This window comes from Vipera berus (genome assembly GCF_964194415.1).
Source record: "Vipera berus genome assembly, chromosome: 4".
Lineage (NCBI taxonomy): Eukaryota > Metazoa > Chordata > Lepidosauria > Squamata > Viperidae > Vipera > Vipera berus.
The window spans coordinates 58275232-58301225 of NC_138206.1; the positions used below are offsets into that span (position 1 = coordinate 58275232).

The 25994-nt window shown below is 38.9% G+C and overlaps 1 protein-coding gene across 2 annotated transcripts in view; it reads right to left on the reverse strand.

The window, feature by feature from the left end:
- Window positions 1-5801: 5801 nt before the first annotated feature.
- Window positions 5802-25994, reverse strand: part of LOC308667188 (cystathionine beta-synthase-like) — a 46011-nt gene continuing 25818 nt past the window's right edge. The window contains exons 6-18 of one of the 2 annotated variants that reach the window (XM_081326326.1): window positions 25236-25315; window positions 24819-24953; window positions 23872-23941; window positions 20528-20619; window positions 18959-19084; window positions 17882-17966; window positions 15311-15416; window positions 13567-13644; window positions 11597-11731; window positions 10256-10364; window positions 9403-9487; window positions 7611-7676; window positions 5802-5980 (exon numbers count right to left, since the gene is read on the reverse strand). In XM_081326326.1, the coding sequence (XP_081182452.1) occupies window positions 5871-5980; window positions 7611-7676; window positions 9403-9487; window positions 10256-10364; window positions 11597-11731; window positions 13567-13644; window positions 15311-15416; window positions 17882-17966; window positions 18959-19084; window positions 20528-20619; window positions 23872-23941; window positions 24819-24953; window positions 25236-25315 (1277 nt within the window). In that variant the 3' untranslated portion in view covers window positions 5802-5870. The remainder of the gene's footprint in view (window positions 5981-7610; window positions 7677-9402; window positions 9488-10255; window positions 10365-11596; window positions 11732-13566; window positions 13645-15310; window positions 15417-17881; window positions 17967-18958; window positions 19085-20527; window positions 20620-23871; window positions 23942-24818; window positions 24954-25235; window positions 25316-25994) is intronic. The other variant, XM_081326327.1, reaches the window with a different exon arrangement.

Consider the following 25994-nt stretch of genomic DNA (forward strand, 5'->3'; position numbering starts at 1 on the left):
TAAAGACCTTCCATAAAACCGACTGGCGACAGTCATGTTAAAATTAGCTTTGCTTCATTCTGTCAGTTTGGTTCTTTCGTTGGCTGCCAAGAAAGGCAAACAGATATAAAAGGGCATTTTTAGTTTAAAACATCTATCCCAGCCTCATAAGCAGTTCGTGCCAACTCAAGGACTTTACAACTGTGCAAATACTATTATATTATAGAACTATTATCGTTTGGGTAGGTATCCAATTTTATGATATGCAATGAAACAGCACTGATCTGGTGGCAAGGGAGGAAGAGAGAAGTGCAGAAAAATAAAAAGGCACCTCTTGCCACACATTCTGCCATTGCCCCCCAGGATACTGGCCTGAATTTCAGCCATTCCTTGAGATGTCTTGGGTAGTAATAAACCTTTATTGTCAAAGTACAACATATGTACATTGAGATTAGCTGAGCCTCCCCCCGTGCTCTCTCCCCCCAACACACAGTGACAACAAACCCTCCATCCTACCACACCATGTGAACCAACTACACCACACACCGGCCTCCCAAGTCAATTCTGCATAAATTCACAGAGATTATATCCCATTTAAAAGCCTAACAGCCCACGGATAAAAGCTATTTTTCAGCCTGTTGGCTGGCTATACTCCTATATCTCCTACCGGATGGTAGGAGAGTAAAGAGATACCGTCCAGGGTGTGAAGTCATCCCTGAGAATCTTCCTCACTCTTCCAAGGCAACGAGCCCTGGCGATGTCATCCAGTGGTGTCAGGGAACAGCCCACAATGTCTTGTGCTGTGCTCACTACCCTCTGTAATACTTTCCTGTCTGCGGCTGTCAGACCAGCATACCAAACCACAATACCATACGAGAGGACGCTCTCTATAGTAGACCGGTAAAAGAGCGTCATTAGCTGTTGTTCTACCCTGTTCTTCCGCAAGATCCTAAGAAAGTGAAGCCTCTGTTGGGCCTTTCTAGCCACCTGGGTTGTGTTAACTTTCCAGGTCAGATCTTCACAGAGGTAGACTCCCAGAAATTTAAAGGAGGAAACTCTCTCTACACAGTCCTCATTTAGAGACATAATCCTAATTTCAGGGCCTTGAGCTAGACCCAAGAGTCAATTTGATGTAGTTGTTCAGGCATCAGGCTTGAAAACAGGATACCACGTGTTCTAGTCAACTGGGTGACTCTGAGCCAGTCACTCCTTCTCAGCATTAGGAAGGAGGCAATGGCAAACCCCTTCTGAAAAATCTCACCAAGAAAATTGCAGAGAGTAATCTAGACAGGAGGATTACAGGGAAAAGTCTCAAAGGTGTAAGTACTTATTCTATGTGGTCAGGCACAGAGAGGTTTTACCTACTGTGTTTTTAGTTGTTTCACCCAGTTGTTCAAGGCATCAAGGCACAGTCTAAATTTCAAAGCTTCTATAAGGTGCATATTTCCAAGTGACCCAGAAGGCAAAAGTTAGTTTTCCAGATAAATGATAATTTACAGCAGGGGTAGGCAACCTTGGCTCTTTTATGACTTGTGGAATTCTGGGAGTTGAAGTCCACGAGTCATAAAAGAGCCAAGGTTGCCTACCCCTGACCTGCAGTATATTAAATTATTCTTATACAAGATGATTTTTTAAGTTTTCCTGAATAGAAACCATGTCTATAATGGCAATTACCTGATGATGTTCCAACTGGATAACTCCTCATGAGTTATTTGTAGCTTCTCTTCCCAAGTGGTTTAAGAATAAGTCTGCAGGGCTAATCCAAAATATTTTGCTACCTGGGCAAAGGCCAAGATGGCACTGAATGCATCTGAAACTTACTTCAATATTGATGATGTTGAATAATCTTAACTACTTCAAACAAAGGGAGACTCACCAAGGAATGAAAGCTGGGTTGTGATAGATAGTTCTGTTCAATCTCTCACCAAAGATCTGCAAACAGCTCTAGCCACAGTACAAGTGTCATTCTGACTTTGATTTTCTAGCTAACCCAATTACTAAAAAGTAAAGTCAGAACTACTTATTCCCTTTATTGTAATTTTTTGCTGTGCTACATTTTTTATGACTTTGAGGGGTATTTATTACTTATGAAAGTAATGCACTGGATTGAAGTCCTTTATTTATCTATCATGCTGAGCTCAGCTTAGCTCCAGTGTTTTGCATACTTGCACTAGGCTACGAAGTCACCTACTGGCACCTTCCTCAACACCTTCCAGAACTATCAGAAGCAGGAGGAGGGGAATTCAAGGAAGAACTGCCATTTCTTCCATTATCAGAAGTTATAGACCATAATTCCTCCCTTCCCTTCCCTTCGTTTTTGTCATACCAATCCTACTGGGAAACAACTAAGCCTTGCCAGCCAATGAACTGATATAAGTCCTAGCATTCTGAATCATAGTATTTGTATTCATAATTTTCAAAGTATTCATAGTACCTAATTACCATAGAACTATCTTATGCAAGGCTATTTATGCATGTAACATGGCTGTATCACCATTATCGTTCTCATCTTTTCTATTACCTTCTCCTGTTGGTATCACGTTACTTTGTTCGTATTTACACTGAGAGTTTATGCACTGGAGACAAATTCCTATTCCCTATTCCATTCCATTCTATGAATAAGAGGACTTTGAATTTGGCAGCATCTCTAGACATGACTCCTTTCTGCCCCTTCTGAAGTCAAATTCTCCTCTCAAAAGATGGGCCTCTCTGCTCCCAGAAAAAAGAAATCTATCAGATACTATCTGCTCAAGGAAACTCCCGTGATTTATGTAATTTCAGCAATTTTGTGCCTTAGAACAGAACAAACGTGCTTTTGAACACATTGGAATTAAAACAGGCAAACGCACTGGACCTTTAGAGTAATAATTTTCTCTAGAGTGTGCAGACAATTGGATTTTACAAAATGAAAGATAAGGTAATATGAAACAGAATGTGATGTTGGCTTTAGCCAGAGATACTACCAGTAACTATGACACTGACTGTAGGCATAGAGTGCCATTTGAGATGAATTATTAAGGGCACAAGAAGACAAGAGAGGAAAAAAGAGGGAAGCAAATGTTTAAGCAACTGGGCAGCAAGATAGCTGAATCACTTTATGCTAAATTGTCTGCTTTTGCAAAAACATTGGATAAGAGAGTTGTAAAGTTGAAAGAGATAAAAGATGAAAATCCCTGTAATACAAGGAGATACAAAACTGCCAAAGTAGAAATTTTGGAGAGTAAGACAGAAGTCTCCCTCACACACTGCTTCTCTAGCTGCACATTCCATTATAACTTTTGGATTGTGTTGGGGAGAAAAACAGAGGGAAAAACTGATAAATTATGCTAAATAAATAAAAGATTTGCTGTCAGGAAGACAAGGGATAAAGCTTTGCAGCAGCATTTTAATACAAGACTGAAGATTGATAATATAGATGTAATTGTTCTTAGAGAAATTCCTATTAGAATCTTGCAAAATCTTGAAAGATTAAAGCAGATAAGGATCCCATTTCAAACTGGAAGGTGTGATGTTATAATTTCAATTGATTTTTTAATAAAATGATTTACTATTGCTATATATCACCCAAAATTGGTCCAGAATGTATAAAGGCATTTCAAATTTATGCTGGAAGTGTGAACAAGGAAATTTTATTATGTTTTGTGAACATGTAAACAAGCTAAAATTTTTGGATTCAATTACACACAGATTCAGATGATTAATAGACAATTAAGATCAAAGGTTTATCTTTAGGACTGATGGACAAATAGCTGGAAAGAGTCATGGGACTTTGTTTTCGTATATGGTAATTGCAGTGAGATAATTGTATATACAAAGATGGAAAGATTTGACACTATCCACAATGGAGGAATAATTGGTGATGATGATGAAAGTTGCTGACTAAATTGGCTTCTTTGATCAGAGAAAATACAATATCTATGTTTATTACTGAATGGAAATCCCTCATGAACTTTGTTAGAACAATGAACTTATAGTTTTGATGGGTTAGGCAGGATAGATTATAGAAATAAGAGTTATGTCCTAACAGAATCAAGCTGCTGTAAAGATTTTCCCCCTATTTTTTTCTTTTTTGCACTTTTAGTTTTGTTTTTGTCTTTTTTATATTACTATATTCCTTTAAAATTATTTAATAGCTAATTTTATACACACACACACACGTAAACAAACATGTCCCCCATCCCCAACACATCAGAACTTTATTATCTTATCAAGACATTTAATTCTTGTAGTAAATTTGGAATAAACATGACATAGAATCCAAACTTTAAAAACAGACAGAAGCCTCTTTCATGGTCCTAAAGAACCAGAAATGCTTACTGGAACATTGAATGCTGAGTAATATTTTTGACACCAAATAGTAATTCCTCATTTATTGTATTACAGTAGCCTTTTAGTGGTTTAATATCATAATCTGAATTCCATACACATACAAAACTTCCTTGATTATGTCAAGGAGATTTTTCTGCCATGAAACAAGTACTGCTGTGACTGGAAAAAGTACAGTATAAATAGCACGCTTCTTTAAAACTTCCAGTAGAAGTTAAAGTAAACTACAAAAGAAAAGAAAATCCTACATCAAAGGAGAATACCAAAAGAATCAGAAGACAGCTAAGTTTGTTTGCAGTTATTCCCCATTAAGACTATTATGACCAGCTAAACAAGTATCATTTTAAATAACATATTATACCCATGAACAAAACAGAGATAACAATTACTTGGCCAACATGATGCTGGACAGTTAAAACAATGTGCAGATAGAATCATATTTTGATTTAATATTAAATATTCTGATTTGGTCTTTGTGGAACAAATATGTTAGCAGTCAAGCTAGCCAACAATATATAAATAGAACATTAGATGCTAGAATACTTAACAGTAGAGAAAATACAGTGTTTTCTGATGCTGCCAGAGGTCGTGCTATGAGCTAGTAGTGTTTCAAGTACACAAAATTCTCTTTGATTACACAAAATGTACACAAACGAATGGAAACTGCATGAACTAGTTAAAGAGTTTTTTCCCCTCATTTTTTACTTACTGGCAAAGCAATTTCTTACTTTCCCTTGCACCCATAATTTGACCAGAATAAGGAAGGGAACTGCTATTAAGCATTCAGAAAGTGAAATCTGAAAGTAGGAGGGATAATGGATGTTTTGTGTTGAGGGTTGGGAAAATGGGTGGAATATGGAATTCAGCAGAAACATCTGGATAAACAAACTAGCATCTGTAAAAAGAGGTTAAAACAGTAATAGGACAGAGAAGATGTTTTTCAGACCACTTTCTCTATTGCTCATGTAATTATATATTCCAACCCCTGGATATATATGAAGACAAATCCTTTATGAAGATTGGGTTAGGAAATAAGTTGTTTTCTTCTGTGCACTAGAAGACAGCCAGTAGGTTTGACACTGGACAACTTTAATAGGATTAAAGATTAAGATATGTAATACTATTCTGGGTTGCAAAACAGCATAGTGTAAGAAGTGGATGAGTTTCTAGACCGCACCATACTGTGGAAGCAGGACCAGCAATGAGCTTTGGGAAGCTGTCACATAGCCATCCTGTTATGGTGGCTTGATCATTCAGGCCTTAGTCCTCCAGCTCAGCAGTGCCTTCACAATATAAAATTTGTATGTGCAAACAAAGCAATTCTTTACTGAAGTTATTAATCTTAAAACTTCCCAGTGTCCTTATGTTTCAATGTGTTCGCTACATTCTAGAAATTACAACATTTTAAAACCTAACAGTTGCTTAGAATGACTCTGATGGTATTCATTTTGACCAAAAGGGTTTTTTTCTAGATTGTTCTAACAAAAGAAGCAAAAAAGAAGAGACTTTTTTTTTAATGTGAAAAGCCAATGAAACGACGAGCCCTGTTGACATGTTTCTTGAACTTAGGTTGTGTTTCTCTTCTGTTCCTGAGCAGTCACAAAATTCAGCAGGTCAATTGCCGTAACAACACCAAATACCATTTGCCTTTTACTAGATTCACCATCACCGTGATCTAGAAGACACAAGAGAATGCAATAAGTCTGATTTGTGAAATGAGATGGAAACTGTTTTCAAATGAGCACTTTAAAACATAAAATTACTATCCTGCACTTACACACAGATAAATTTTATACAGTTATCAATAATAATAATAATAATAATAATAATAATAATAATAATAATAATAATAATAATAATAATAATAATAATAATAATAGTTGGAAGGGACCTTGGAGGTCATCTAGTCCAACCCCCTGCTCAGGCAGGAAACCCTATACCATTTCAGGCAAATGGCTGTCCAGTCTCTTCTTAAAAACTTCCAGTGTTGGAGCATTCACCGCTTCTGGAGGCAGGTTGTTCCACTGGTTAATTGTTCTAACTGTCAGGAAGTTTCTCCTTAGTTCTAGGTTGCTTCTCTCCTTGACTAGTTTTCATCCGTTGCTTCTTGTCCTGCCCTCAGGTACTTTGGAGAATAGCTTGAGTCCCTCTTCTTTGTGGTAGCCCCTGAGATATTGGAACACTGCTATCATGTCCCCCCTCGTCCTTCTCTTCATTAAACTAGACATACCCAATTCCAGCAACTGTTCCTTATATGTTTTAGCCTCCAGTCCCCTAATCATCTTTGTTGCTCTTCTCTGTACTCTTTCCAGAGTCTCAACATCTTTTTTACATCGTGGTGACCAAAACTGGATGCAGTATTCCAGGTGTGGGCTTACCAAGGCATTGTAAAGTGGTATTAATAGATTTCCCCACCCAGATACCTTCCTAATGTCTTAGATGAGTATCTCCCAGAGTACCTTATCAGAATGTCCAGTGTATAGAAACAAGGAAAGAACTCCAAAGATTACGGCAATTTAGGAACTGCCTTGTTTCCTTGCTCTGCTTTTGGAAATTGGGCCTATTTATGCTACTGATAGGTGTCTGCTAGCATTCAGTGGAAATCTATGTGATGCCAATGGCTCAACCTATAGGCATTTTTTCTAAATAGAATGACCTTATATTAATTTCAATTGCACAATCCACACAAACTGCAACAAGGGACTTTCTGGGAATTTCAGGGATAAATGGGGCAAGGCTCCGCCGAGCCTTCTGCCATCCAGCAGAAGCATTCTTTAAGGTGTAGGACTGCCAGCCTTGGCTTATTCTGTGGCAGCAATAAGACTTAATTTGAAAGATAAAAGCCACTTTAAAATAATAAAGGGCATATCATTAACAGTGGGTGAGAAAACTCTGAACTTAGGATATAAAGTGGGGCATCTTCTCTAGTGAATTGTTTGTTCCAATGTTTCTCATATCTGGCAACTTTAAGTGTTGTGGACTTCAACTCCCAGAATTCCCCAGCTAGCACGACAGGGAATTCTGAGAGCTGAAGTGCATGAAATACTGGTCTATTCTGTGAATTTTATATTTGTGACTTATTTGTCACTGTAAAATCAAGCTCCTCAAATTATGACTGAAGACTATGATTTTCTGCATACCTTCCCAACTGGACCACCCTCCACCCCACGTTCTGGTTTCCTGCTGTTCTGAGGAGGAAGACGCAGAAATATTTTAGAGCAAACGTAAGAACAACAGCGAAAGACAAGACTTAGCACAAAACGAACACTGGGAAAGGGAATGCGGAAAACCCTGGCTCTGCCCACCTGCACGGCAGGACATCGGTCCAATTTTCATATTGTTCCATTTATTGAAGGCCTCAGCCCTTCTCCCTCAAAAAATAAACAATAAGTGCAAACCTGTTGACAAAGTTTCACCTTTTGAAGGAACATTTGAGGCAGCCTTCAAATGAGAAAGTTTTAAAATTCAATAGTTGGATTCGAAAGGTTTCTTTTATCTAATGAAAAGATTCTTGTGTCCTTCCATTGGATGGCAGAAACCTTTAGGAAGAGTAGGTTAAATAAACAAGGACAATGGTCCCTCAGCCGGGCATAAAGATACACAGCTAACATGTATTTTAAAGGTAGGCTTTCTGCCTAACTCCGCCAAAAGGATAGTAAATAAATATAGATAGATGGAGAGTTTCTGTGTCTCGTGATAACTGCGCGGAAAGCATTTTTTTATTTTATATAAATAAATAATAATAAAAAGTAAACTAATAAATAAATCAAGGATCAATAAAACCGTGAAAGTGCTATGACAGAGAATTTTCTGAAATCTTAAGGACTAACCATTTTATTATTATACAAGTTTTTCCCCCAATAAAGTTTCAGTGATAATAAATCAGTTATTCTTAAGAACTCTGCTATTTTCACTGCAACATTTCTAGGAAATTTCAGCAAACCATAAATAGCAAAGAAATAGTTTATGCAGTTCCAGCATATGTTATTGTACTGGAAAGACGCCAATTAAATGTAAAATGCAGTTGTGAGCCCTTAGGAAAAATATATTGAATAGATAGAGTTATACATTAACAATGACCTTGAAGACAAAGTCACTTAGTAACTATATGAGTTACTTGGAAGAAAGGGCAGACCACTTCTCTAATGCTGCTGTTTCTTTATAAATACATCAGTCAGATATCCTAATCTTCCTCGTCTTGAGTTGCTCACCCATTAACTTCTGATGTTATATGTTTATGGAAAGCAGCTGGAAGAAATCCAGATTTATTCCAGGTTTTAAACTGGGAGCTTAAGAGGTTTTTGATACTCCAGTATATAAATATAGAAAGAGAATTCTAAAAATTATGGTAACTGTTATGGAAGACTGAGGGAGAAATCGGTGCACAATCCATTTTCTCTAAAAATAAATTACAGGCTGGCGTTGCATTGTAATGAGGGCCGGACCAGAATCAGCACCACTGCTAAGGTTAAAAAACACCCTTCAGTTAAAAAGTTTTGGTTGTACCGCTGTTAATACACATATTACAGTTTATAGACTACTCTTTTCAGTCCAACCCAAGATTTAGAAAAGCTCAACCTATTCGATTAGAGAAGCTGGAAGTAGCATTATTTCATGGCTATGGGTTTCTTTGAATTTAATAAAGGTAAAAGGTAAAGGTTCCCCCGCACATGCGTGCTAGTCGTTTCCGACTCTAGGGGCCGGTGCTCATCTCCGTTTCAAAGCCGAAGAGCCAGCGCTTGTCCGAGGACGTCTCCGTGGTCATGTGGCCGGCATGACTGGACGCCAAAGGCGCACGGAAAGCTGTTACCTTCCCACCGTAGTGGTCCCTATTTTTCTACTTGCATTTTCACGTGCTTTCAAACTGTTAGGTTGGCAGAAGCTGGGACGAGTAACAGGCGCTCACTCTGTTACGCGGCACTCGGGATTCGACCCGCCAAACTGCCGACCTTCTGATCGACAAGCTCAGCGTCCTAACCCACTGAAAACGTTAAATCATTATAACCTACTAGAAAATCAGTAACTTATAGACCTAAACATGCTAGTTAAAAAGGCAGAAACTGGCTTGGAACAGCATACAAATAACCTTATACTCACATTGAATCTGTTCATGTACCACCAGAGCAAAATGATCTATTTCCAAAATATGAGAGAGCTTTCCTAAGTTGTCCTGCAAATGGATCTGTAAGAGAAAGTTGCATGATTTCAAAAAACATTGCTATTATTTCTTACACACCATTCACATTTAGATAAGAACTCTGATCCTTATTCCACTTAGTAGTTTTCCAACAATACTTTTTAAAAAAAGAGTATGGGGTTCAAAAGCTATGCTTAACATTTAAGCATTTTGCCCCCTTGAGACAGAGCACAGACCTCCAAAATAACAATTTATAGCATCAACCAGCTATCATTCCTGCAGTAAAAAACATTAGTGTTGTAGCTTCATAGTGAAGGCAGGATGAGACTATACATGAAAGTTCTCAACAATGCACATTAAAAAATAGAGAGAAATATATTTTTACAAGGAGGATTTTGGTTTTATTTCATGTGATTTCAATTTATTGCATACAACAAAAGCTTCATGATTGCTGCTACCCTGTTTCTGCCCCTTGAATTTACATGCATTTTGCTTCTACGTGTTCTCCACAGTATTAATAATTTTAAAAGCTCAGTCTAAAGGTATTTTCAGTGTACAGAAAATGCATTCCAGTCACTGAAACATTGCTTTCACCACACTTTAGAAGCTGAATACTCAACACTGTGTTTACTGGTACCACTACATAGTACCAGTAAACGCAGTGTTTTTAATCCTGAATACTTGAAGGATGTAAACCTCCTGCTTGAATTTTCCGCTGACTGATCAATAGGTGAGATTTTCAGAAACTCTTTCTACGTAGTGTGAAGGTGGGGGAGGGAATAGAAACAAAGACATGTACAGAAGGCACAATACCGTTTGGAACTGCTTGTAGATTACTTTGCTGACTTTATCCAATGGCTGTACTTTACCAGCAAGCATCGAGGAAAGCATATTGCCAAGAGTAACCATGCCCAGAATCAGTCTAAAAAAAGGATACCCCAAACAAAGCATTGAATGAGTTATATCAACGGGTTCCCCCCCCCCCCCATTTAAAAGCTTTACATCAGCATTTCCACAAATTCAGGTTACAAGTACACTGATCTCACAGTTATTTTCTTTTACCAACCCACCCCCATTTTTTCAGAGGGGAGGAGGGAATTCCGAAATTCCCAATTAGCTAGAGGTTGACCCTTCTCCACCTTGACCTGTTCCACTTAAGTTGCCGCCCTCTAAAAAAAAAAGTGTATTCCGAATCTTTTCAGGATAAAACTGTAGCAAACAAACTTGGCTGAGGAATTCTGGGAGTTAAAAGTCCACAAGTCTTAAAAGTTGCCAAGGTTGGGCACCCCTGTTTTAAACAAAGGTTTATCACTAACTAGTGTCTACATAGCTCCTGAGACTTTGGAAAAGTTAGCTTTTGATAATAGAAAAGACCTGCCAGACCAGGTGAGAGTACAATATTTCTTTCTTTGTTACATCTTCCTCCTTGTTTACCATGTATTACATTTTATACTGTCTGGTTATATTATATACTGTCTGGGTCAGACAATACAGGACCTTTTGCATCTGAGCTACTGGTAGCACAGACGATATGAGAGACTTACTAAACAAACCTTGTTTATTAAACTGGGCTGAACTTTGGAAACGACTTCCCTGCTCAGATCACAATTTGTCCTGGTCAGCTTGGCCATCCCACTGGCTTTTTATTTAGCTAGCTATGCAATCAGAACTCGGTTAATTACTTTATGGGCCCTTTTTAGGTGATGACAGTTCTCTCAAAACATAATAAACCATGTCATAACTTTAAAAGCAGATTTTAAAAGCAGCAACCTTAGTTCCACTTTCCCCCTAAACTTCAGGAAGTGCCGTTCTTTCAGGCAGTCCTTGTGACCCGACCCAAACAGGGTTGGAGGATCTGTTGCTTCAGCTGATTTAGCCCATTTCACGTGTGCCAAGTGCACGGCATCGGTCTCTTACATTCTGCTAACTGAATGCAAGTTCAATCAGCAGAGAGCCGAAGGAGCAACACCTACATTTGTATTGTATACTTATCGCCATTCAATCACACCGCAGCAATTTGCATGACAAAACCCACACGACTGACGTGATTTTGCTCGAGAAAACCAAATAAGACAAATAATTTCCCAACACCACACTCTTCAGAAGGCGGATTTATTTGGAACAAAGGAAGGAAACACGGAAGACTATACATACCCAGATTCATCCACTACTGGTACTTGGTCAAATCCCTTCTCTCTGAGTATTTCGATGGTCTTTTCACAGGTAACGCTTGGCAGTACGGTGAGGGGGGCAGACAGGCGTAATTCCTGAACTTTCACATGCCACCACCTGGAAAATGAACAAATATCCCAGCGGTTCAGGCACTGAAGAACAAACTGCATTGCATTTTTGCAGACCGAAGCGTTTCTTGAAAGATGATATGGCAGGATAGCGTCTTCAAGAGCAAATACAGCAGCTAATCCCTGCCTGACTTCCAGGAAAGGTAATTTAGAGTGAACGTTATGCGCTTCAGACATCCCCTTCTATTTGTGTGTACCATCATCAAAACAGTGAGAGCAATGCTCCTGTGAGCCAAAGAGGACATTGCAGAGTTTGTATAGAGAGCTTACTGTTGCTGACATTAAAGAAAGAAATAGAGAGAAATAAAAATGGTATTTTAAAAAACGTTTTCTACCTTCTCAGATGGGCCCTTACTTACAGAGCAGGGATCCTCAACCTTGGCAACTTTTAAGACTTGTGGATTTCAACTCTCAGGAAAGCTGGCTGGGGAATCCTGGGAGTTAAAGTCCACAAGTCTTGAAAGTTGCCAAGGTTGAGGACCCCTGCTGTAGAGGCTTGTATTGCACAATGCTTACGTTTAGCAAAGCCCATCTCCTTCTCTAAATAAGGAATAAATATAAATGCTGATAAAGTTAATGTTATTTATGCGTTTATTTATCAAATTTATATAGCTGCCATCTCACCAAAAGTGACTATGGGTGGTGCACAACAATAAAATAAAACGACAATTCAAAAAACTGCAGCTATAAAGTGTAAAAAATTACTTCTTCTTCTTCTTCTTCTTCTTCTTCTTCTTCTTCTTCTTATTATTATTATTATTATTATTATTATTATTATTATTATTATTATTTTTAATCCCATTTATATCCCGCCCTTCTCCAAAGACTCAGGGCGGCTTACAATCTAAGCACAAACCAATGTGCTTAGCAATAGCCTTCATTCTATGTATATGCCTGCTTATTAGGGCTTTCACACACACCCCAAGCGGCATTATTACAAAGTCAGCTTAATTGCCCCCAACAATCTGGGTCCTCATTTTACCTACCTCGGAAGGATGGAAGGCTGAGTCAACCTTGAGCCTGGTGGGACTCGAACCTGCACTAATTGCAGGCAGCTGGTGTTACTTAAGGAGGCATGAGCCCACTGCTCCACCAAGGCTCAATTATATTTAATTATATTAAATATTAATATATTTATTTTAACCAATATAAAAACCAAAGATACAAACTGAAGGTAACGAGAGGAATAAAAATGGCCGTCTCCACAATAGAAGCCATCTCGGCAAATCTCCAGCATCCCGTCAGCTCCAGACCTGACAACATAACCTGGACTTGAGGGTCTTTCAGGATATCAAAAGGAATGGAGCTAATCTAATTTTGGAGGGCACCGTGGCAAAGAAAGCATGTTTCCTGGCATCCACCAAATTGTAAGTTGAATCCTGGTTCAGACCAAAGACGCATCTGGTTCCCACAATTGCCATTTAGAAGCTTCGAGGGAAGTTTACAATGAAGAACTTTCACAACAGCATTCTCTTGCTCGTGCCCGCTAGCAATTGGAATGGAGACACGTATACCTCCGAACCGGTCATTAAGAATCCATGAATGAATGACTTGTTTTTGATTTTACATCTTGTTTGAAAGGATTAACTATCAATATTTTTAAAAGGCTCCTTCTGGCTTAAAAACTAACACTTTGTAAGAGTCTACTTTCTCAGACCCATGAAGTATTGCCTCCAACAGGCTAAGAGAAAAGAAAAATTAAACTATACCCACATACTCAAGAGAAAGCAAGAAAAAAAAAGCCAACAAGGTGGTTCAATTAGGTTTAAAACGTACGGAAACGTGACACATTTTATTAAGCTATGACAGATCTTATCATCTCACCAAGGCTTCTTAATATCATCATCCTCTTCTTCCATGAATCCTCTTTGGATCATCCATTTGTCACTTAAAAACTTAGACCTAAAAACCACCAAGAAAGTAAGTCACAAACATCAGTTTAGATGCTTTAAATGTAAACAAGCAACAAAGATAATGTGAGATACAATGTCACAGAAAATGATTAATGCATCTTCTATTTTAGACACGTAGCTAGCAGAAAGGCTTCATCGGTGGGCTCTCTCTTGGATCAAACTGGCCTTTTATACTATTTTTCTGTGGTAGTCAAAAGCATCTAGGCTGAGATGTTGAAAAGCGAGAGTTTAGACTGCAAAGTGGAATGAAGCAATCGCAGCCTCTAAATGAAGAAGCAGCAACGGCCACATTAGAAGGCACAGGAAGCTGTCTCACCTGCCATGCCAAACCCACAGCTCTCCCAGGGGGGGATCAAAAAAGTCAAGATAATATCTGTGACTGTGCAATCAAAACCTAGTCATTTTTAATGTGTGGTGCATGGGAAAAAAGGAACGGGACTTTGATCAGTCAGTCACGGTTGCCATCTTAAGAGTTTGATTCCCCCTCATGGATGTCCTTGCCTCAAGGGCTTGCCTTAAATATAAATTTAGGTAGCCCTTCAGTTATGACAGCAAATGGGATTGGGACTGCCATGGCTGAGCCAGGCATATGACTGCATCACTTAGCAACAGCAATCCTAGCAGTCCTAATTATAATCAATCTGACGGGAATCCCAGGTAAGGAGCATAGGAGTGCGGGGGGGGGGAGGTTGAAGGGTTTGGGAGGACCAGTGCAGGCCACCTGTGAGTCAAGAGAGGCTGGGGAAATCCAATGTAGGTTGTCCCCACCAGTTTACCCATTAACTCTGTTTGTTTGAAACTGGCAAGAAAGGTCAGAAATGGCAAGCACATGACCACTGCCCTGCTATGTCATAATTGCGAGCTGGGCACCCAAGCACCTAGATTACGATTGCGTAATTGCAAGGGTGCTGCAACGGCCGGAAGTACAGGGACCCGATACAGGTCCATTCTTTTTAGCTCTGAGATAACACTGAACAGTCACTGAATTAAGCCAAGGACTACTTGAAGGCTATTTCAGTATGTAAAATAGAGTATCTTTTAAAAAACCATGTAGGAGAGACAGATGTCAAACACACACTATTTGTGTGTTTTTAGCAGTGGATTATAGGTGACAGGCTAAAACCAAGCAATGAACCCACCCAAGTTATGGATGAATCCCCAAGTTCTAATAAAATAGTGTACACACACACACACACACACACACACACACACACACACACACACACATATATATATATATATATATATATATATATATATATATATATATATATATGTTAAGTATTTGTCAAGGCTTTGTGAATATATGCAGAGTATATATATATATATATGCAGAGTAAGACCCTTTCCTTTAAAGTAGGGTTGGCCTATAAAACTATTTGAATTCAAAACCAAAGGGATGAACAGGAGCATGCATACGTGAACGTATCAATTCCTGCACATCATACTTCCTGAAAACCAAATCTGTTTTCCTTGGGTTACGCCCGTGAGCCCAGAAAAAGATACAGCTTCTTTAAGTAAGGAGTTGTTGACAGGTGAGATGTGCATATCTAAGGAGTTACAAATCACATTTTCCTCTTTTGGCTTTGGATTGCTGGACAGCAGTATCTCAGTCAGTATAGGGAAGGAAGAGGCATACAAAGCACGGTACCTACATGTAGTTCCTGACAGAGTCGGGAAGAATGACAACACAACGCTGGCCTTCTTTTAGCTCTTGGGCTGCCTTGACGGCAACAGACATGGCACTACCTGAGCTGCCACCTGCCAAAAGATACAGGAGATTATCAGAATTCAAGTATATTGGAATGCACAGCGTGAAAAGGAAGGAAAAGAAAGAGTGTGAGGCCAAAGCCTCTTCATTAGTAATTTAAGCATACTTTGAAAATTTGTTTAAAGCACTGTAACAGTTTCTTAGAAAAGTTCTGTCGTAATCAAAAAATTGTTCTTTCAATGGCAGGTACTATTCAATAACATAGAAATGTAATACGGCCCAGGCCATCTTAGTCCAGCATTTTCTTGCTCACACACTGGCCATGGAGATGTCTCTGAAGTGCTCACAAGTAAGAAGCAGAGCTATATTCTTCTCCTGGAAACCTTGGACAGCACTCAGGAAATCTGTGCATTGACAACATTTCCATTGGTCAATTGAAAAGGCCGCACATCTTGGGTCCAGACATATTCTATGCCAATATATTATGACATCCTAGGTTCTTGAAAAGAACTTGATGTGACTGAAGGCCAATACTAGCTAAAGAACTGGCAGCTCTGGTTTCACGTTGTTGTGTTATAATAATATGCAAGAGACAGCAAATGCCATCTCTGCAAACAAAAGGAAGAAACAGTGGACCATCTAGTTAGCTGCTACAAGAAAGTCACACAGACTCTAAACCAGAGGTCCCCAACCTTTTGGGCACCAGGGACCGGTTCTGTGGAGAAAGGTTTTTCCACGGACCAGAGAGTGCGTGGTTTTGTGTGCTGCCTGCATCCACGGATGGGGCTTTGCTTGTTTGTGTGGACCGGTTGCTGCCATGCCGCGGCCTGGTACCAGTCCACGGACCAGGGTTGGGGACCCCTGCTCTAAACAATAAATTAGCAACAGTGGTGCATTGGAATATCTGTAAGAAATACCATTTGCCTGCAAGTAAGAACTGATGGGACCACAAAATAGACAAAGTCATAGAAAATGAAGTAGTAGTCTGGGACTTTAGAATTCAAATAGACAAGAACCTGCCACAAAGCACCTCACACTTAACAAATATATGGTAGATGAGAAAAATAAAAGAACTGTCTGGACAGGGGATGTGGCAGTACCTGGAGACAGCAGAAGAGAAGAGAACTGGAGAAAATCACAAAAGACAAAGACCTACAAATATTAGAATGACTGTGGCAAAAGAAAGCAAAGATAGTAGCAATAATAATAGGCGCCTTGGGTGCAATTCCCAAAACAGCTAGAGCACCATTTGAACACCAACAAAATCACCGCCAGTCAATTGCAAAAGGCAGCTTCACTTGAAAGAGCTTATATCCTGGAATGAGCTCTTTCACACCATCAAACGACATCTGCCTAGCCCAGTTCTTTGGGAAGGACACGCTAGGTAGATAAAAATGCCAAATCCAGTCTAAACAGCTGGATGACTGTGTGGACCAACCATCATCATAACAAAGAATTCCAGAGTTTAAATAGGCCTCATATAAAAAGTGCTTTCTTTTGTCCATTCAAAATCATCCCATCAGTTTCACTGAAGGAAACCTGACCCTAGTGTTTTGAAAAAACGATTACAATGTCTCCCTAATTTCTCCATCCCGTGCATGAGTTGATCATCTCTCCCCCCCCTCCCCCAAAGGAATCTTTTTTCCAAGCTAGAGATGATGCTCAAGCATCTTACTTGTTTTGGTTTTCCTGTACTTTTTTTCCAGCTGTATTATATCATTTTTTGAAATGTGGCAAGAAGAGCTATATGAAGTACTCAAGATGAGGACATTATACAGGAGTTTGCAAATTATAGGCAACAACGGGGCAAAGATAAAAAAAAGGGAAGAGTCACTACTGGCAATTGTCAAGGGTATTCCACGAGTAACTTGCTGCATGAGGTGGTGGGAGATTACAAAGGGCTAGTGCAGGGGTAGGCAACCTCGGCTCTTTTATGACTCATGGACTTCAACTCCCAGAATTCCTGAGCCAGCCAAACCTCTAAAGGCTTTTGAAAGTGGAAAACTTAGGGAAGAGAAAGAGGAGGCTTTTATTGAACTGACCTCCTTAGTGAAGCAATATTATCTTCTAATATCTGAAGTCACTAATATCAGAGGTTCCCAACCTTTTGAGCACCAGGGACCGGTTACATGGAGAGAGGTTTTTCTGTGGACCGTAGGGTGTGTGGTTTTGTGTGCTGCCTGTATCCTGTGGATGGGGCTTTCCTTGTTTGTGCAGACCAGTTGCTGGCATGCCATGGGATTTGACTAAATCCTCCTGACTCAAGAGATCTACTGGTGTAAGCAGCATTTTACGTACTTCATAGATCTCTGTTTATAAGAATTACTTCAAACCATATGATGTGTACTTGCAGAAGTAAAGTCTTCAGTAAAATCCATGAGTTCCATATTCACTGTTTGCATTTTTCATAAAAACATTTTTCATAAAAACTGTCCGGTATGGAAGTAGAATGCCCCCAGTAAAAATGTGGCCACAATTCTATTATTGTCTAGACTACAGATTATCCTATGCTTACCACAAAGCAGTCCTTCTTCTCTGATTAGCATGCGTGAGAAGGCAAAAGATTCCTCATCGTTACACTTATACCATTTGTCTACCACCTAGAAGGAAGAAAGGGCACACAAACATTATTCTAGACCTGTTATTTCATACGAGTCATCCACTGGTACTAGAACATAAGACTCATAGGGCTGGAAGGGACCTCAGAGGTCTTCTAGTCCAACTCCTTGCTCAAGGCTGGAGATCTTATACCATCCTGGTCAAGTGGTTGTCCAGTCTATTTTTAAAAACCTCCAGTGATGGAGCACCCACAACCCCAGGAGGTAAGCTATTCCGTTGAAAACCTGCTGGTTGCTATTGCTTCATTCTCATTCGGGATGACCAGAATTGAATTAGATATGCCAGAAAATGTATAGAAAGGAGAAATGGATTTAGTAGTGGATTCTTGGATCCACTGATACAAATTTCAGGAAAAAAAACATTCTCTGGATACCATAATACAATTAAATTACAGTACAGTTAAAATGCAGCAGTCCAGGGTTTTTCCGTTGTGTCATATAAGGCACTTCATGAATCGTCAAACTATTCCCATTTAAGCATTGTTACAACATCTTTCTGAATCTTCCATTTTTTTTCTGTGCTATGCACTTCCAGGAAGTCTTCCAAATGACACAAGCTATATAAAGCAAGCAGACTGCTCTTAAGAAAGAGCAACTGACTCGTATTTTGCTATGAATAAGTCCTGTTATAAATATTGGAAAATTCCTGTAATAATAATTTGTCTTCCAAAATTCAGAAATTGACAAAAGTAGGATCAGACCTGTTAAAAGGTTAATGAGTCTAAATAAAACTTGAATATCAAAATTGTCACAAAGATTAAAGGCTAAGTTTGGATGAGGGAAATAAGAAGGAAAAAAGATTAGTCCTGCACTTAAGAACCAAAGGGATTTCAATGAGGGTCACACTAAAGCAATGTTTCTCAACGGTGACAATTTTAAGGTGTGGAATTCTGGGAATTGAAGTCTATATATCTTAAAGTTGCCAAGGTTGAAAATCACAGCACTAAAGGATATGTATATGAAACCTTCCTTACCGATCTATCCAGAACTGTGGGTATGAAATCGTATCCAATACCTTCCACTTCATAACCTGTCTTGTCAGTTACGTTTAATTTTTCAGGCTCTGCTAGGATAGATCCTTCAGGATCAACACCTACAATCTAAAGAGCAATTTGTTATTGAAATAGTATTTTGATTTTAAGTATACAGATATTAAAAAGACAATTAAATAAAAACAGACATGACTAAATCAACATTACTGCATCACTGCTGCCTCTGCAGTTGTGCCTTGGGAAATGTCTACGTTGAATAATGGAACTTTTGGTACTTCCATTTAAAATTTAAGTATTGTGTAGGTATTCCATGTTTCAATCTGGAACCATAAATAAATAAAAAAGCAATTGCCCCTATTAATTTGATATTTGCATAATTCCATGATCCAGGACAACTCTTAAATAATTGTTCTAAGAAATTATTTCCTACTTGGGTCAAATTTAATTTCCCACAAAATTAAGCATAGCTTTTTTAAATTTCTTAATTTAAGAAAATAAATTAAAGCAGAATGCATATGTGTACTCATCATCTTAGAGGGCAAATCAGATATTTCATGCAAGTATATGTAAGGAAAGTACAACTCCTTGGGTTATTTGCTTTCAAAACAAATAATTATCCCTGTGAGATAGTGAATTTTAGTATAGATGTACAGGGGGGAAGGAGCACCTTACTCTTCCCAAGACTTGTTTTATCAAAAGTTTTCCTAGGTGCTTATTTTTCCCACCCTTTATGGAGCTCTAGTTCATTTTTAACTTTGTAAATGTTTACCTGGAATGTGAGAGCAGCTGTTTATACAGAAGTTTATTAACCCACTCCATTCTTATCAATACAACACCAGCAGCCAAAACCTTATATATAAGAGAGGATTGCATAGGGCGACACCACACTCCGTTTCATATTATTTGGACCCATTCTCTGCACTGATTTTATTTCTCAAAAAGTGAACATAACCATCTGTATTCCTCTCAATAAATGGGAAAGTTCATATTGGATAGTGCTATGCCAGCAGCTAATGTTGAGACAAAGGAAAGAAAGAAATTACCAAAAAAAACCCATACAATAATGTGTAAGATACACCAGGAACGCCTGTTCCCTCATTTAATATGATTGTAAAGCTACTAGGTCCTGCCATGTGATAACATGTCATAGTATTTCTTTTGGTGCTTGAAGAATAAGTGTAATCATAGGAATGAACTGTGCATACAAGCAGTCCAAACACTCTGCAGACATGCTCTTATGGCAAAAGGTAGCAAATGAACTCAAAAGCAATCAGGTTTATAAAAAGTAGCCATCTCAATAAACAATTTCAATCATTAGAGGAATGACTGTACATCATTTCTGTAATCAGCAGGATAACACATTTTATTTGTCTCTTGTACAGTTTGCATGGAGAAGGAAATGCCTTTTTTGAATCACCCGCCATTTGCAGAGTTTGTAATAGTGCCTATAAGGTAATCTACAAGGGCATATATACATATGTATACACATATAGACAGACACCACTATCAGTAACTTAAGCAGTGAACCCAATGTTCTTGTTAGGGACTTACTGTGCATCCAGGGCATTTCTCCTTGATTTTTCGGGCAATACCAGTGATGGTGCCTCCTGTGCCAGCTCCAGCCACAATCATGTCTACTTGACCTATTGAAGAGGCAGAAATAAATATTTTTACAAATATTAAAAAGCTGTATCTAGATGAGCAATAACGAACATTTACTTTGCTTTTATTTAAGTCAGTGACTCTGAAAGAGAGGATACAGTAATGGATGCCTCATGTTCCTATTGTGTAATTCTGAAAGCGATCATTGGAAGCGAAGTAACTGCAAGTAGAGCCTTGGTGGAGCAGTGGGCTAATGCCTCCTTAAGTAACACCAGCTGCCTGCAATTAGTGCAGGTTCGCATCCCACCAGGCTCAAGGTTGACTCAGCCTTCCATCCTTCCGAGGTAGGTAAAATGAGGACCCAGATTGTTGGGGGCAATAAGCTGACTTTGTAATAATGCCGCTTGGGGTGTGTGAAAGCCCTAATAAGCAGGCATATACATAGAATGAAGGCTACTGCTAAGTTTATAAAGCCGCCCTGAGTCTTCGGAGAAGGGCGGGATATAAATGGAATTTAAAAAAAATGTTGTCACTTATAGTAACTACAATCCATACTTTATATCAGCCTATCGAGGTTGATGAGCATTTCATATTTTAGAATTTTTTTGTATATAAGAATATTCTGACCTACTTCTTTTTCTGCTCATACTTTATTCAATATGGCTTATATAAATTGTGGCAATTATATTAACATTGATTGATAAAGCAGTCCATTTTTATTGGTATCGCATTTTATAATCAGCTTGTAAATGCAAAAATGAATGTTTCGCCTACTCAAAACTCTACCCTCTCCTTATATGATTTCTTTCTTTTCTCTCCTCCTGTCCAGCAACCACTTAGATTGGGATGTATAATATTCCTTTCAAGGAACTGCATTCTCTGCATCTCATGAAACAATGATCCACAAAAGCTTATGCAGTAATATATTAGGTTATCTTTAAGGTGCCATAAGACTCTTCACTTTTAGCTACAAAACTAGGCTGCAATTAGAAAGTTCTTGTAGTTGCAAAGATCCATCTTTTAATTTTCTTTTGCAAAAGAAGCTTGTATTTAATCTCATTTCCCTGACACGTCTAACTTTATTTTAGATTTGACACTTGAGTCTCTGTCCTTTCATCTATTAAACATCACCATGCATCTTATTTAATTTAAACTGCAACATGAAGTTTAAAACCATTTCCCAATACCTAAAGTACTAAAATTAAGATTAGTATTCTTAGATGCGGCTTCACTTAAATAATCTAAGATAAGAACTGCTTCACATTAGAGGTGGACACACCTTGAAACTTATTTTGAAGAAGGGCTTTGGACCACGCATGAAGGCAGAACCTTCTGCTGGTCATGAAAGGAGCCCAATGTTTTTCAAGCTCTCAGTGACTCAAGAGAGAACAGATGTGCTGTTGCTTAAGGAATTCATTCAATAACACTAAGACAAGTTTTTAAAAAGCAACACCTTCTTTCAGGCTCGCGTGGAAAGCTGGAAAAAGGTCTCTGGGCCTGTGTAAGGTTCAAAGTGCTTCTTCTGAATGAACCTTTATTGTCAAAGTACAACCATGTATACACTGAAATTGGCTGAGCCTCCCTTCGTGCCCCCACCCTCAACTCACAGTGACACAAACCCTCCATCTTATTACACCAATTACACTTATTTTCAAAGCATGTTCTGCTCTGTCTCACACAGAAGCAGAAAAGGACTTATTGTGTAGGAGCTCCCTCTGCTGGTTTCCAGCTAGTAACAGAATTAACATATCCTCTCTTCATCTGGCAACCACAAGTACCGGTAACCTTGGCTCTTTTATGACTCATGGACTTCAACTCCCAGAATTCCTGAGCCAGCCACGCTGAGGGGAAAGGGAGAGGTTTCCAAGCTGAGCCATGCTGGCTCAGGAATTCTGGGAGTTGAAGTCCACGAATCATAAAAGAGCCAAAGTTGCCTACCCCTGCGGTAGACACTGGAAATTTGGTTGTAAATGCAGGCATTGGCTGGGAAACTTATTTTTTATTACCGTTTATTATTGTTGATTTGCAAACGGTCACTAACCAAGATAGTTACTAAGTGAGTAACAGCTGTAACTGGATTATTTTTCCAAAACGTACTGAGCCTCCACACACACACACACACCCCACCCCAAAGTCACACATTTCAAGATACACATGGCTTCCCCAACCCATGTCTTCACACTATTTTTAGTAATGTTTAAATTGGCCACTGCCTATAAGAAGCTCAGGGTCCTGTTTCATACAACATACCAAGCTATAATAAGGGGTTTAGTATCTCGTGTAAACCAAATCCAAATTCTTGTTGAGCTACAAAGCTTCTCCAGCACTCTTTGGTATTCTGCCATCTCTTCAGTCTGGCTCATGCAATAGGGGTATCATAGATACATCTTCTGTATATATGGGTGGCATATACATTTGTTGCAACTATCTCATTAAGTAGGCTTCAACTGAACCTGCTGCACACAAGTACTATTTTAAGAATAAATGAGACAAGAATGGAAAGATCTCCTGGCCCCAAAAGCTGTAGCATGAATGGGACATCTCCACTGCACAAAACCAATCCAGTCTATTGGCCATGCCAATATGGGAATCTCAGGCAACAGCCTTCCCCTTTGCCCCAAAGCAAGATCATAAACAAAGCCTACGTTATAGAAAAATGTCACCTGTACCATGGGAGTACTCAGTCTGAGCTTCAAAGCACAGCTTTACAGGTACTCAAGTGAATATTGCCCAAAAAGGCTAGTTGAGGTTTAAGAAAGCCCTCTCTTCATGGTAAGTTCATAACATTTAGCAGAGAAAGGAAGATGATAAAACTTTGATTTGTGAATTGTGTATGTGTGTGTATGGTTAGCAAGAAGCTGCTTTGATATAGATTTATGTTGACTTATACATGTGTATACACACACACACACACACACACACACACTACAGGTAATTTACAGTACAGGCTTTAGACAACTATTTTGCAGGTTTGGGCTATTGCGATTGCAGAACATATTCTACCTTGAAAATCTATGGTTCTTAAATCTGTTTTAAACAATCTAGGAATGTCAACAATTGTCCAGATCTAAGATTTGTGCATTCTTTTTACATCTTTATTCATTCCACCTCTTAAAACAAGTTGCGTGTGGAAGTAACTTGGCCACTGGATGAGTCCCACAAATTATCTGCAAAAGTTGTCTGTTGGACTCAACACTTTCATGTTTGTATTAATCCATCTCTTCTAGCATAGCTTCCATTTCCTAGAAGCTCCCATTTCTAGGACAGAAGCATCTGTAAAGCATAAAATGTACCTTCACACTGCTGAAGAATCTCCTCTGCTGTTGTGTCATAATGGGACAAAGGGTTGCTGGCATTGCGGTACTGTGTAAAAAAAAAAAGAGAGAGAGAGAGAGAGAGAATGTGTGTGGAGAAAATGTAGGATCAACAAACAGGTTGACCAGTTCAGTAGCAACCCAGATGTGATTCAGAAATAATGCAGATGCAAGATATACCACACATACATAGACACACACAGACAACCCACCCACCCACCCCCCGACTGAATTTTAAAAGGCTTAAGTTGTTGTTTTATTTCCTTTGGCTTTTTTATATCAATGCTATTTTTATGTTTTGCTGTAGCTTTATTATTTATATTAACCCCCTGGTGGAACAATTGAAAACCAGTGCATCAGAAAACATAAAATAAAGTAATGCTTTTAACATTAATTTACTAAATATCAAAAGAAAACCATTCTAAACGCAGCTATCAAGAGCACAAACTTACTTACTTCCTCCCTCGCTTTTTCCCCCTTACAGTATATTTGCATCGTTGTATTATATTGGGGAAAAGATTATTTATTCTGCTGATCTTTATCTGCCAAGAGTGTCTCCTTTTTAATAGCTAAAATTCTATGAAGAAAGTCCATGTGAAAGAAGTTGCACAAAAGTTCACTTGAAACCAGTCGAACAAGTGAATAGCAACCAGTTTCACCCCTATTAATTTGTTATGATCTAAGCAGTGATTGGCCGATGATGATCTGCAGGGAGAGACATAAAGAATCAATGGATAGTAGAAGATAGCATGTTTCTACCATCCAAGTTCAGACAATAAACTACCTGCTCCCTGTAAGATAGGGAGGATTCTATTCTCATTCTATTTCTTAATATATGAGCATTTTTTCCCTGCTTTATATTGGCAGTGCATTAAAAAACAAACTATTCTCCAGGGCGAAGCCATTTTTCACGTACAATAATTTACCTGATCCAGAATATGGGAGTTGGGGATTTCATTTTTCAATCTCCATGCCACTCCAACATGTGATTCTGGAGAATCAAATCTGGCAGTTGTTGGAGTCCTCACAATTTCAGCCCCAAGGGCACGTAGCACATCCACCTATTTAAGAAAAGCAATCAAAATTAGCCATAATGTCTAGGCCTGTGCATAGGGAATGCTTATGCAACTGGCATATTAAAGGGGTTACAGGCTTAGAGCCAATTCAAAACCAAATGTCGGATCGGATATTTTAGCTCCATTAACAAAACTCATGCAAAACCTTATTAAATGTTAAGATGGCAAGCCGAGTCTAGCTTTCTCACACACAGCACTGCCGACTTAGGGTGCCTCAGTAAACTAATGCAGCCATGGGTTGATCACTCAGTGATAAACAGCTCTGACCTTTTCCATGCTCATTTTCTCTGGCATTACAATGATACAACGGTATCCTTTCACTGCAGCTGCCAAGGCCAATCCAATTCCTGCAACCAAGAAAAATGTCACTAAAAAAAGCCATACATTTTATGTTTTATATTCTGAAACTCTATACTTAAGTATGGGCGGCTAGCCTAACCCAGGCAAATAGCTTTAACCAAGCAACTATTGATCAATCTAGCTCAGTATTGTGTACGCCAAGAATAAACAATCTAGTATCATCCATGTATGTCCCAGTCTCCCTGTTAATCCTTCTGGCTGATACTAATGGGATATGTGGTACAAAATGTCTGGAAAGATATCACTCTACCTGTTCCCAGTTGTGCACTGGTAGCAGCTCTCCCTGTCTGAGTTAAATATGGTATGTTAGGGAGAAAGACTAATGCATAAAATCACCATCCTAACAAGGTATGATAATGCTGCCAAACGCACGGCCTGAGAGGCTCTATTCCAGAGCTGCTTTATGTCTTGCCATTATGAGCCAGCTAAGTCCCACAATGCTAAAAAGAGAAAGAGGCAGCTGAGCTATAAAAGGCAGACTTTCCATACGTTTCCACCTATCCGTATGTTTTTTTCTTGATCTACCTACATGGCTAAATGGGATTATGTTCCCAAGCTGTGCATGCACCACTTTAACATTCCCTCATTCCTTCGCAAACGGAGGGTTTGACTAGCTCAGTCAAATCATTAATCATATAGCAGACTGGAAATGTCTAGTGTTTAAAA